The sequence below is a fragment of the Poecilia reticulata genome, linkage group LG5, assembly GCF_000633615.1.
Source record: "Poecilia reticulata strain Guanapo linkage group LG5, Guppy_female_1.0+MT, whole genome shotgun sequence".
In the NCBI taxonomy this organism is placed as follows: Eukaryota; Metazoa; Chordata; class Actinopteri; order Cyprinodontiformes; family Poeciliidae; genus Poecilia; species Poecilia reticulata.
In genome coordinates, this window is record NC_024335.1 from 29,373,533 (window position 1) to 29,385,211 (window position 11,679).

Sequence of the window (11,679 nt, forward strand, 5' to 3'; positions counted from 1 at the left end):
TTTTATAATTATTTAGTAAAATAATAGAATTATTTTAATTATATTATTTGTCTGTCTTTTTTGTTTTCAGAATATGCCCTGGAGCTGCACCTGCAGAGAGATGTGGCTCGAATAAAAATACACGCCACACTTTTCAGATTTTAAACACAAAATAAATGTGAAAACCATAAAACATGCAACCTCAGCTCTGAGTTGATTCGTAGCATAAAATCCCAACAAAATACTCTGCAGTTTGTGGTTACAAAATAATTTTAAAAAAGTTCAAAGCATGTAGATTTGTTTTATTATTTAATGCAACTAATTGGTTGGTTTTCATTTTTATTTGGGCCCGACATGGACTAGATGAAGCGCTCCACAGACTGAAAAGCATTTCAATAAGGTTTTACACACATGACAAGCACTTTATTGCAATTTCAGATTCCCTCGTTACTCTGCTGGAGCACATATGCTTCAGATAGCAAGCCCTAAAACTTAATTTAGACTTTTTATTAAGGGGGTTGCTTGTAAAATGTCTTATGAAGGTCTCATAATTAAATCCCCACAGGTACAGCAACGTGTTTAATATCAAAGACAAGCATTCATCATGACGGAGTTCTGATAGAAAACCCTTTAAAAAGAATCCTGTACCTTTACCACATTAACAGATTGTTATCCTTCATCTCAAGCAGCTGAACCCAGAACTCTGTGGTGGTTCTCCTGCTCTGGTTTTGCTTTCTTTTGGTTCAACGGGTTCTTAAACACAGGATAAAAAGATCTGTAAAAGCTAAAAGACGTAAAGTTCTGGCTCCTTGCAGTAGACTGAGATCAGAGCTATCTGTCCAAGCAGTGAGTATTTCGCACAAGACCGACCCTTATTGACATGTTATTGATGGAAGCTCCAGATGGTGGAATTTCAGCCAGTTTGCACATAACAGCCCAGTCTTCCCACACAACACTGGAAAAGAACTTTTCTCACAGAAGACATTAATCAAAACGAGTAATTCCCTCGTTTCATTTGCTACTTTTACTCCTATAAACCTTCACTCTGTGTTCAGTTTTAGATGATCTCTTCTGTAAACAGGACGAAGAGCTAAATGCTTGGAGCCAAGGGTGTGTCCGCTCTCGATTCCCAGGTTACCACTCCGTAAAGCCAGAGCTCAGTCCAGACACCGGATCTGTCGTTTGGTTATAAAAGCAGGTCACTCAGGCTGTACTGCGTGGAGACGACCAACTCGCCTCCTGTGAGCAGGTCTTCTGCTTTCACCATCTTTACCTCAGAACAGCATGTCGGACGTAAGGCCTGTTTGATGAAGATTGACAGGATCCTTTTGGATGAAGGTCCAGGGATCGAGCGGTGGGGATGTGCAGATTGATCGGCCAAATTTCTTTCATTTTGGATGATTGACAATCGGTCCATAATTGAGCATGAAGCAGATCTTCTCCACAGATCTTTTCTATTGCCACAACTCTCTGAGAGAGGGCTGCGTTTCACAATAGTCAGACTACTGTTGGAAGACTTTGCAACGTTTATGAAACAAATTGGTGGAGGCCAAAGTCAGTCCACAGTGAAGCTGTGGAAAGTTAAAGGAGAGGAGCCACCAGCACGCGATGCAACATCAGCAGCAGAAACGATGCAGTTCCCAGGTACAGCTTTCTGATTAAAGCTGCTTATTTTATTGTGAAAGGTTCAAAACCTGACGGCTGCAACAAAAACATTGAAACGAGTTTACTGCTCACTGAAACCGTAAATAAGCATGACAAATGATACTTGAAGCAGCAGCAGACTCCTCAGCTCTGACTGATGAGGGAAGCACCAGCTGAACTTCCTCAGAGAACAAGTCCGACTGGGAGAAGCACATATGATCCATCTCCTAAACATGTTACACACGGCAATTTACAAGAAATCTGGACTTTCTGTTAAAAACTGGCTTTCATTTAACATTTTCTTCACTGATGGTTTGTTAAAGAGCACTTTGGGATAGTTTCCTCCCGGTAGGACGGCTTTGTCCATCGACCTCACAGGTTAGCTCAAAGACCACAGCTGATAAAACACAGGAATCATGCTACGTTTCTCCTCCAGCCACAGAAACAGAGGCGGATCCAACATCACAGGAGACAAATCAGAATGTTCTTTCAAGAGGGTGCGAGCAAATATAGGATCTGTTCTCCAAAACCGCCTGGGCGATCTTCTTGATGCTGGCGTCGTTGTTTTCTGGAGAATCTGGGGAGGAGAAATGCATTTGTTTAATCATCATCTGTCTGGACTGTGGCGCAGATTAAAAACCCGTGTAAAAAAATAACTATATCCTTTGAACATTTTGACATTTTGTCACATTCATTTATTTAGAAAGACACAGAGTAGAGCATCGCTGCAAATTGAAATGGTGGTTTTTGAGGAAAACAACCAGGGATGGAACCCAAAGGACTATGCCAAGTTCCCAGGACAAATATTAGCTCACCGCACTAAGCTAACCTGTGGCTAACAGAAAGCCCTGGTTGAAAGAAGCTCAGAAAAAAACTCTGTTTGCACTGCAACTAAACTTTTTGAGAAACGTCCTAGAGATTAAACAATGCAGTGAGGTTCAGTTTATGATTGAGATTGATGAAAATATTGTTGATCCAATATCTAAAAACAATATTTTTTTAAATAATTCACTGGGGAAGTGAATCCTGCAAGTGAAACAAGTCAATGCAATCTGCTGTTTCTGTAGATAGACAATATTTTCATTTAAATAATGAACTGAACTAACCTGACAACCGACATCGCTGGGAATCTGTGTGTGTGACTGAACTGTAAAGATTTACTTGATGTGAACTGGTGCTATATGAATATTTTTTGTGTCGGACATCCTCCATTAATCTGGACGCAATCTTAACTTAGCTTCTGCTTACGTTTCTGCAGCTGAACCATGGAGTAATTGTTCTTGAAGAAGGCGTCGTTGCAGAATGTGTTGGCGAGCAGCACCTGGAAGGAGCGACGACATCACAGCAGGATTTAGAAAATACAAATAAAAACATTTTTAAAAGCACCAGTCAGCTCCACAGTGCATCCAGAAGGTTTTGCAGTGTTTTACAAATGTATTAAAATTGAATAAATAAATACATAAGATTTCACAGCCTTTGCTTCACACTCTGTTCATCCAATTAAAGCCTGAATGTGACGCCACAAGCTCAGCACATGCATCTGTTGGCAGTTCTTCTCCAGCTGAATCAGACTGGATGGGTGACGACTGGGCAGCCATTTTCAAATCTCTCCAGAATGGAGTAAAATGTGGGAAATACTGTAAACACATCCACGTTAATCTGCAGTGGTAAGATTTCACACTGAACGAGACAAATCCAACTTTGAAAGGAGGAAAAATGAACTGTTCTCTGCTCTTAGTTTTCAATGAGAACCGTGAGAATCAATTTTTGATTCGTTTGGCAAATAAAATTTTCCTGCTGAACAAATAGACTTAAATGAAAGGTGGACTTTTTCTGGGGGATGACAGTAGCTGGGATTTTTTTTTTTTAAAGAAAGCCATCAGCTGCTGGTAAGACGTTAACTGCTCGTACGGTCTGCGTGGAGCCCAGCTGTAACAGCTCTTGGCCGACACACACCTCGTGGTCGTGATTCCTGAGGCCGATGCTGATGGAGCGGCTGGCTCTGGACAGGACGGCCGTCATGGCGTACATGTTGATCAGGACGTCCGCCACCCTCTTCAGGACGAGCTGTTCGTCCACGATGCTCTGAAAACGGTTCAAAGAAACAGAACAACATGAAGCGATGACTCTGTAAAACCGATGAAAAAACCTGGTGCAGACCGGACGACGTGTCAGGGAGGTTGGAATAATGCAGGGGGCGCACTGGAGTCACGTTCCAATAGTATCCAATTGGATTCTTGAGACATTAAGAAATGTCATTTGATCTGGTTTGATGTAAAACGTATGACGCATTTGTGATTTAGAGCCAGTGATGAATATTTGTAATTTATCATTCTGCTATGCACAAATGCAGAGCTTGGTGAGTTTTTGTAAATGTTTAGGTCTCCAAAAACCAAATTCATTTGACTGAAGAAAAAAACTAAAAACAAACAGATTGATTACAATCAGCCTTAGCAGAAAAATGACTTTTTAGTCACTTCCTGTTTTGTGGCGAGGTCTTGTGTCTGTTACAAAAGACTGATTAGATTTTCTCTAAGTTATCAACAGGACCAAATACCAAGCGTCCGTCTGTCCATCCATTTAAAGAAATTAGAAAATGAAAATACCTTTCCGTATCTGTACAGAAGGCTCTCCACCGTCATCCCGAAAAGGCTCACGTTCTGCTCCAGTTTCTTAGCGCTTTCCTTTAAAACAGAAACAGAAAGTCACCGAGGTGCCGGAAAACCACCTGGAAGAAGATGAGAAAAGAAAAGAACAGAAATCCTGCTGAGGTTGAAGCAGCTTCTGACCTCCAGGCTGGGATGAACCACCCCGTCCTTCCCCGTCAGGCCGAGGTCCACCGATGCTCCCAGCGACGTCCTCAGCTTCTTCCCAGCCATGTTCATGGCCATGAATATATTTCCTTTCTTCATCTCCCTGAGAGGGAAAAAAACAAAAAATCAACGCCTCTCAGACTAGAAAAAGTATTCACCGACTTGGATGTTGAACTACTTTTGTTGCTGTCAAAGGTCGGCTTGTTTGAGAAACAAATTGACAACAAAAGAGCAGAGATGAGAGTAAAGACAGGTTTCAACTGAATGATGACCAATTCAGCCTCATGAACAAACCGTGCACAAAAAAAAAACAAAAAAAACTTGTGACGCTATATTTTACACACAAGATGCATGAATGGATATGGTCTGAAAGTTTGCATAAATATATGAAAACTTTTTACTTGTCGTGAAATCGTGCGGCAGCTGAGCAACGCCGTGGCGTTTTATACGTACTTGATTTTTCCCGTGAGCACGTTGCCGGCGTACTGCATCCCGGTGAGCGCGACGTACATCCTCAGGATTTCGTTTGTCCCCTGGACACAAACGGCAGGTTTACTGTCCTGACGTTGTTTACTACTAAAAACACTCAAAATGATAAAAACAGCAGCGTGTGGGAGCTTGTTGACTGTGGCAGAGAAAGATTCGGATTTTTCTGGCATTCATTTTTGATCCCACTTCTAATATTTAACTCAAATTTGATGAAGAAAGAAACTCATCCCCCATGAGAGCTCCGAGTTACAAAGTCACCTGCCACCTGCTGGCCACTTACAGCAATAACATGCTGTCCTCCTGTAGATAACACACTTGGCACTACTTTGTTTCTCTCCTAGACCTTGTGACCGGCTGGCTAACTGTGGAATCACTTCTCATAGATGTAGATGCATGACAAAAATTTTTTTTTTGCTCATTTTTGTTCATCTAAACCAAATGTTATAAAGTCAAGAAGGACAATCTTTTCATTTTGGTCAAGAGGTTAACTAGTTGTCCGTCAGTCATTTAAAAAAAAAAAGAAGAAGAAAAGAAATCCCCATCCTGTTAGCTAACACACCTCAAAGATGGGCAGGATGCGACAGTCCCTGACGTAGCGCTCAAACGGGTAGTTCTTGGTGTAGCCCAGACCTCCGAGAACCTGCAGAGCCTCACTGCAACAGATCCAGCCTCCCTCTGAGCTGAAGACCTGCACGCAGCGTTCACACTGTGACCTCTCTGGTTGTTATTGGCTTTGACATGAACGACGTCCGGCTGTCCAACCTTCACCATGGCGGCCTCTAACGAGCAGTCTGGGACGCCTGGGCGATCCATCATCCCCGCAGTCAGGTACGCCATGCTCTCCATCACAAAGGCATTGATGGCCATCAGAGCAAACTTCTCCTGCAAAAACAAACGAGTCAGAGCACATCATTATGTGGGCAGAGTAGCCAAAGACTGTACTCAAGTTAGAGCAGCACTACTTCAACATATTTTATTACTCCAGTGAAAGTAAAACGTATCCAGTCAAGAAGTTACTCAAATAAGAGTGAAAATGTATTTCGTAAAAAGTACTGAGTAACTGATGAAATTATGAAATACTGCTCATTATCATTTAATATTTAAAATTTGCGTCATCAGATGGACCAAAATATAACGGCGAGTGGAAATTTTTGAATTTTACGGACCAAAATGACAATTTATATAAGTAACAAAAAAACTAAATTATGAAATTTTACAAAAACATCCGGTGTGTGTCTTTATTTGGTGAATTTTTGTTTAAAACATGTTTGTTCTCCATTCAGTGGGTAGAAAATCCAGAAATTTGACTCAAGAGCAGAAATACTTCATAATAAAATGACTCAGGTAAAAGTAAAAAGTACAGTGTACTAAAAATACTCCTAAAAGTACCTTTAAAAAAAAGAAAAGTTACTCAAGTAAATGTAATTGAGTAAATGGAACTAGTTACTGCAGTACTCTGCACCAGGAGCAGTGAAGGGAAACCTGCATGCCTCCTACCTGGATCATCCCAAACTCACTCAGGTTTCTGTTAAACTGCTTTCTGCTGACGGCGTACTCTGAGGTCAGCTCTAAAGACAAAAATGAATAAATAAAACCATTCACCACTTCTGTTTCTGGGAGTAGATATTTTTTTTTTTTTTTTTACCCATCAGCTTTTTGATCATTCCAGCACAAGAACTGCCCATACTGAACCTCCCAGAGTTCAGGATGTTCATGGCGACCTGTTGAACAAAGACAGAACTTCATTAAAACTGGGGGGGAAAGCAACATATGATTACAAGTTAGCCTGACGTCAGAGCAGAGTTTACCTTGAATCCGCCTCCTACTTCTCCAATCACGTTTTCCACGGGAACAGGAACGTCGTCAAAGGACACTTCACACGCTTCAAAACAAAGAACAATTATGCTAACATTGTCGCTTAGCGTCATGTATGGAGAACTGCAGGACTCGTACTAAACGTGTATGTTTGGCCAAAAGGTAAAGATGATGTTCACCAAAAAAAAATGTCGGATTTACAAAACCATACACATGCACACCAGCACGCAATTTTCCTGATAAACCACAGCTGTGCCTAAACGTTTACACACGAGGTTCTGCACTCAACACACACATGAAACCATACATTTCCGATGCAAAACTCCTCGGTAATATTAGTTTCACGTCAAGTTTGTTTTTTATGAATCACAGTCTTTGCGTGGAAAGCGGTGCGCACACGTTTCAGGACCCATTTTGTGCAAATTGCACATTTTGTGCAAATGCATCGTTCTCTCTGAAATGGCAGCAGAGAAATCAGAGGACAAAAAGAAACCAATATGTGGTTTGACTTTTTTAGCAAATAAAATATGTTTATATGAAAGCGTAGCATGTATGGAAGTAAATACCTTGAGGCGTGTTTCAGTTTTAAACATCTACAGAAGAGTTTTTCTCATTTTCTTTGAAAATCAGTCAAGCTTAGTTTGATTGGGTGAACGACCTCCGTTTACCGTGAGCAAAGTTTCTTTTCAAATTCTTTACCTTCCAAAAGAAAGGGTTGGATTACAGGTGGGATTACAGGCTTGGCATTAGAAAGGTACAACCATGATGTCTGTGGTTGTGGCGCGACAAAATGTACAACTCTTCCATGAGTATGAATACTTTTGCATAGCAGAGGTAATACAGCCACAGAAGGCATTGCCAGGTATGAATGAACGTCTTACTGTAGGAACCCCTGATGCCAAGTTTGTCTTCAGGTTTGCCGCTGGTGATGCCCCCAAAAGCTTTCTCAACGATAAAGGCGGTAATCTTGTCTTTCTTCACACCGTCTACCTCCACTACGGTCCGAGCAAACACCGTCATGATGTCTGCGAAGCCTCCGTTTGAAATCCAAAACTGAAAACAAGAGAACGAACGAGGAACTCAAGAGTCGCTCCACAGAAATAGGGACATGCTGGGAGAGGTTTTTTTTTTGTTTTTTTTTGTAAAATTGATATGCGTCACCTTGGAACCATTGATCCGGTAATGTTTTCCATCTTCAGACAGAGTCGCTAGAGTCTGAATGGAAGCTGCATCACTTCCACTGAAGGGAAAAGAAAACGATAAGAACGTCAAACTGGTTGGCAATGTCAAGCTGCTCTCCTAAGATGACAACAACGAAAAGGATGTCTGGATATTTGGAAGTTGTTTTTTTGCTATAATCGTCTGACTGGCCAGTCAAACAGTCAAAGACTTTTGTAGACATTAGAAGTGAACCGATTTATCAACCAGCTGATTTATTGGTGTCGATTTCCTTAATTTTGGGAGATCGGTGATCAGCTGGTACTTAAAATGATCAGTTTTTCTTTTTTTACTTTTCATAGGTGTATATTAGAGTAAAATGAACATTGTCCTTTTATTCTATGAACTACAGAAAACATGTCTCTGAAATTCTGAAGCAAATATTTTGTATTTATTTGCAGAAAATGAGAAAAGGTCAAAATAATAAAAAAGATGCAGTGCTTACAGACCTCAAATAATGCAGAGAAAACAAGTTTATATTCATTTAGAAACAACAATGTGAATGTTTTAACTCAGGAAGAGTTTAGAAATCAAGATTTGTTGGGATAACCAGGAGGTTTTCAGTGGGGTTCTGTGCAGCGGGTTCTTCATTTTTATAAGTATAAAACTTTAAAAAAAATAATTTCAGAGGAAACTGTGGACCCGGTCCTGAAGGAGTTGTCAGGATCTGTACCTGCCAGGTTCTGTAAGGCAGAAAGCGGCGATGTGTTCTCCTGAAGCCAGCTTGGGCAGATACTTCTTCTTCTGTGCTTCGTTCCCAGCAATCAGAATCCCCTGAAACCACACGACTCTTAGCACGCACACGTCCCAACGTGTTCCACTAGGTCAGCAGACCGAGACTCAACACAAATGAAGCGCCATGCGACAGCTACCTTCAGACCAATGGCCTGATGTGCAGCCAGAGTGACGGCAATAGAGCCGTCCAGCGCGATGATCTCGTTCAGCCGGGCATACATGGTGTTGGAGAGTCCGAGACCACCTGCAGTTAGGAAGGCAGAGATTTTTATGAATGCATAAGAACACATCCGGCGATGGTGAGGATTATCTGCTTACTTTTCTGCACAACTTCACTTTAGGGAAGGACCCAAAGATTGTACTCAAGTAAGAGTAACACTACTTTAACATATTTTTACTCAAGTGACAGTAAAAAGTAGCCGTCCAAAAATTGCTTGAGTGAGAGTTAAAAAAAAAAAAAAGTGTTTGGTAAAAAAGCGATTCAAGTACTGAGTGACTGATCAAAATCTACATTATTTAATATTTTAAAATGATTATTGCTGTGATCCCACCATCTCACCATATTCCTCAGGGATCATGATTCCAAACAAGCCCAGCTCCTTCAGGCCATTCAGGGTCTCTGCTGGGATTTTGGCTTCTCGATCTATTTTCGCTGAATCAACTGGAATTGTGGGGGAAGAGGGGAAAGACACTTAATAAAATCATTTCATAACCAATTGACCGACATGACTTCAGATCCTCCTTGCTCACCTTCCTCGTTGAAGAACTTCTCCACTGGTGCAACAAACTGCTTAACCTCCTCCAACTCATCGCTTCCAATCTCTGGATAAGGGAAGACCTCAGCCTGGAGGAGACAAATACGATGACTCCAAATGCTGCCTCGACAATAAAAATTGTGAATTTCAGTTGTATTGTTGTCATGTTTTTATTCTGGTTTAAAGAGGCGGGTACAGAACCCAAAGATTGCACTCGAGTAAGAGTAGCACTACATCAACGTATTTTTACTCAAGTAAAAATAAATGAAGATGAATACATAGACTAAAAACTGGACTGTAGACATTTTTAATGTGCCTTCGTGAACCTGCTGCTAATTTTTTATTCTTTAATTGAATATGATTTCAGGTTTTTGGTGAGTTTTCTCGACCTGGTCGACTCAAAAAGTGAGCTATTACTGCTACAGGTTAACTTTCGAAGCTTCACAGAAAGACTACTTGGTGTTTCCGTGGCTTCCGAAAGCATTACATCATTTTCGGAGTGTCAGAGTACAGAGGAAGTAAACGTCATGTATATCTTGCTTTGTGTTGCTCTGTCCTATAAAGTCACATTGATACCAGTGAAGTTTGAACAGACTAACTTCAGGTCATGTGAAAACCTTTGTACCGTTTCGCCTTGTTACAAGTAACTCTGTTCGCTGTCAACTGTCACGCATCTAAAGACACCTTCCCCCGTTACCTTGTTGATCTGACCCAGGAACAGATCCTTGGCGTAGGCCAGACTCCTTGAATGAGTTCTGATCGTCCTCCGCTGCTGAACACGCAGCGCCTGTTTCCCCAGGTGCCACGCGTGACACACGAGTCTGTTCTTTTCGCGTGGAAAAGCTCTGGATAACGCGAGGAAGCTGTTGACATTCATTGTTCTTTGAAGCACGTAAACCTTAAACCAACCTCCGTGTACTTGCTTTATCAAACACTGGCGGAGTACCCTTTCACCCGTCTTTGACGCATGTTGATGACGTTGGTATTTTCACTGGAGATGCTTTCAGTGTCCCTCGTAAAATATAAGTGTAAGATAAAAAATAATATCAACCATTGCCAGGTTTCTTCTTCATTTTTTGATACATTTTTTTAAAAACCTTTAAAAAAAAGGGGAAAAAAAGCGTAACATTTTTTCTAAAACCCTTTTTCCTTTTTCAAACATAAAACTATTTCTAAAGACTCTTTTAAAGTTTTATTGTTAGTTATGTTCTACACTTACAGACATTTTTGGGTTTATATCAGAACCCTGTTTTGGAATGCTTTAATAAATATTAGATCATGACTGTCTAACACACACACTATGAAACAAGGTATTGTTACACTCATGCCTAGACTTGGGAAAGATCCAACTCTTCTTGACGATTTAAGACTTGTAACACTATTAAACAATGATTACAAACTCCTGTCTTTCATTTTTTGCTAACAGTTTAAAATCTGGCACATCTCAAATTATTTCTGACAGTCTGGATTTCTAAAAGTACATATTCACCTTATTTTGGACTTAATTGTTTATAACCACTTAGTTGAAAATGAAGGTTCTGAATCATTTTTACACTTTTATAAAGTCTTCGCTCTGATAGCGCATGAATTTATGTTCAAACCTTTATATTAATTTCAGTTTGGAAAAAAGACATATATTGTTAATGTAATTAAGACATCTTAGGAAGATGCAAACAGCTCAGCGTGTTTGTATCCCAAATCTCGCAAAGATTTGAGATCAACAGTCAATCAGTCAATCTTCTCAAACAACCTGAATGAAGTTTCAAAAATTCTCTAATGCGTTGAAGAATTTTCGAAGGCTTGAGGCCTTATATTAAATTTAAAGAAATGTGGAAATTTCCTTCAATAGACTGTCATGTATCTACCGGTTTTACTAATCCTGTAAAATCCAACGTCAAATATCTGGGTGCGTATATAAATAAAAAATAAGTCAGAATTAGAAATGACTGACTTCAAAAATGTAAAACTAATTTTTACATTTACATTTACAGAGATTTTATATTTATACATAAATATATAAACACGGGCTGATGGGTACGAGAGGGGCAGGAAATCACACGATCTTGTATCTTCTACCTGCTCCTGTTTGAACAGATAATAATTGCATGTCAATTTGCCATCATAATTTGTTTCATTTTCTTATTTTTGTCTGTTCTAAATAAATAGAAATATTTCTCACCAAACTGGAAAGTATTTCTAGGCTTATCTACCCTGCAGATACACTAGGTACA

General features: G+C 40.2%; 1 protein-coding gene across 1 annotated transcript; it reads right to left on the reverse strand.

The window, feature by feature from the left end:
* Positions 1 to 471: 471 nt before the first annotated feature.
* On the reverse strand, positions 472 to 10,325 carry acad9 (acyl-CoA dehydrogenase family, member 9). The gene is made up of 18 exons (XM_008410361.2): positions 10,146 to 10,325; positions 9,444 to 9,537; positions 9,253 to 9,354; positions 8,831 to 8,937; positions 8,632 to 8,732; positions 7,902 to 7,980; positions 7,622 to 7,793; positions 6,734 to 6,807; positions 6,571 to 6,646; positions 6,423 to 6,493; positions 5,688 to 5,807; positions 5,485 to 5,613; positions 4,890 to 4,969; positions 4,413 to 4,539; positions 4,230 to 4,307; positions 3,580 to 3,708; positions 2,872 to 2,944; positions 472 to 2,200 (listed from the first exon to the last, which is right to left on the reverse strand). The coding sequence occupies exons 1-18, from the start codon at positions 10,323 to 10,325 to the stop codon at positions 2,100 to 2,102; spliced, it is 1,893 nt and encodes a 630-aa protein (XP_008408583.1). The 3' UTR covers positions 472 to 2,099.
* Between the last annotated feature and the right edge of the window lie 1,354 nt (positions 10,326 to 11,679).

Excerpts from the sequence above, each read along its gene's own strand:
- acad9 (XM_008410361.2), bottom strand. The coding sequence starts at position 10,325 with ATGAATGTCAACAGCTTCCTCGCGTTATCCAGAGCTTTTCCACGCGAA. Across the intron at positions 6,494-6,570 it reads AATGATCAAAAAGCTGATGG|AGCTGACCTCAGAGTACGCC; the intron begins GTAAAAAAAAAA and ends TTTTGTCTTTAG. Across the intron at positions 4,308-4,412 it reads TGGTTCATCCCAGCCTGGAG|GAAAGCGCTAAGAAACTGGA; the intron begins GTCAGAAGCTGC and ends TCTGTTTTAAAG.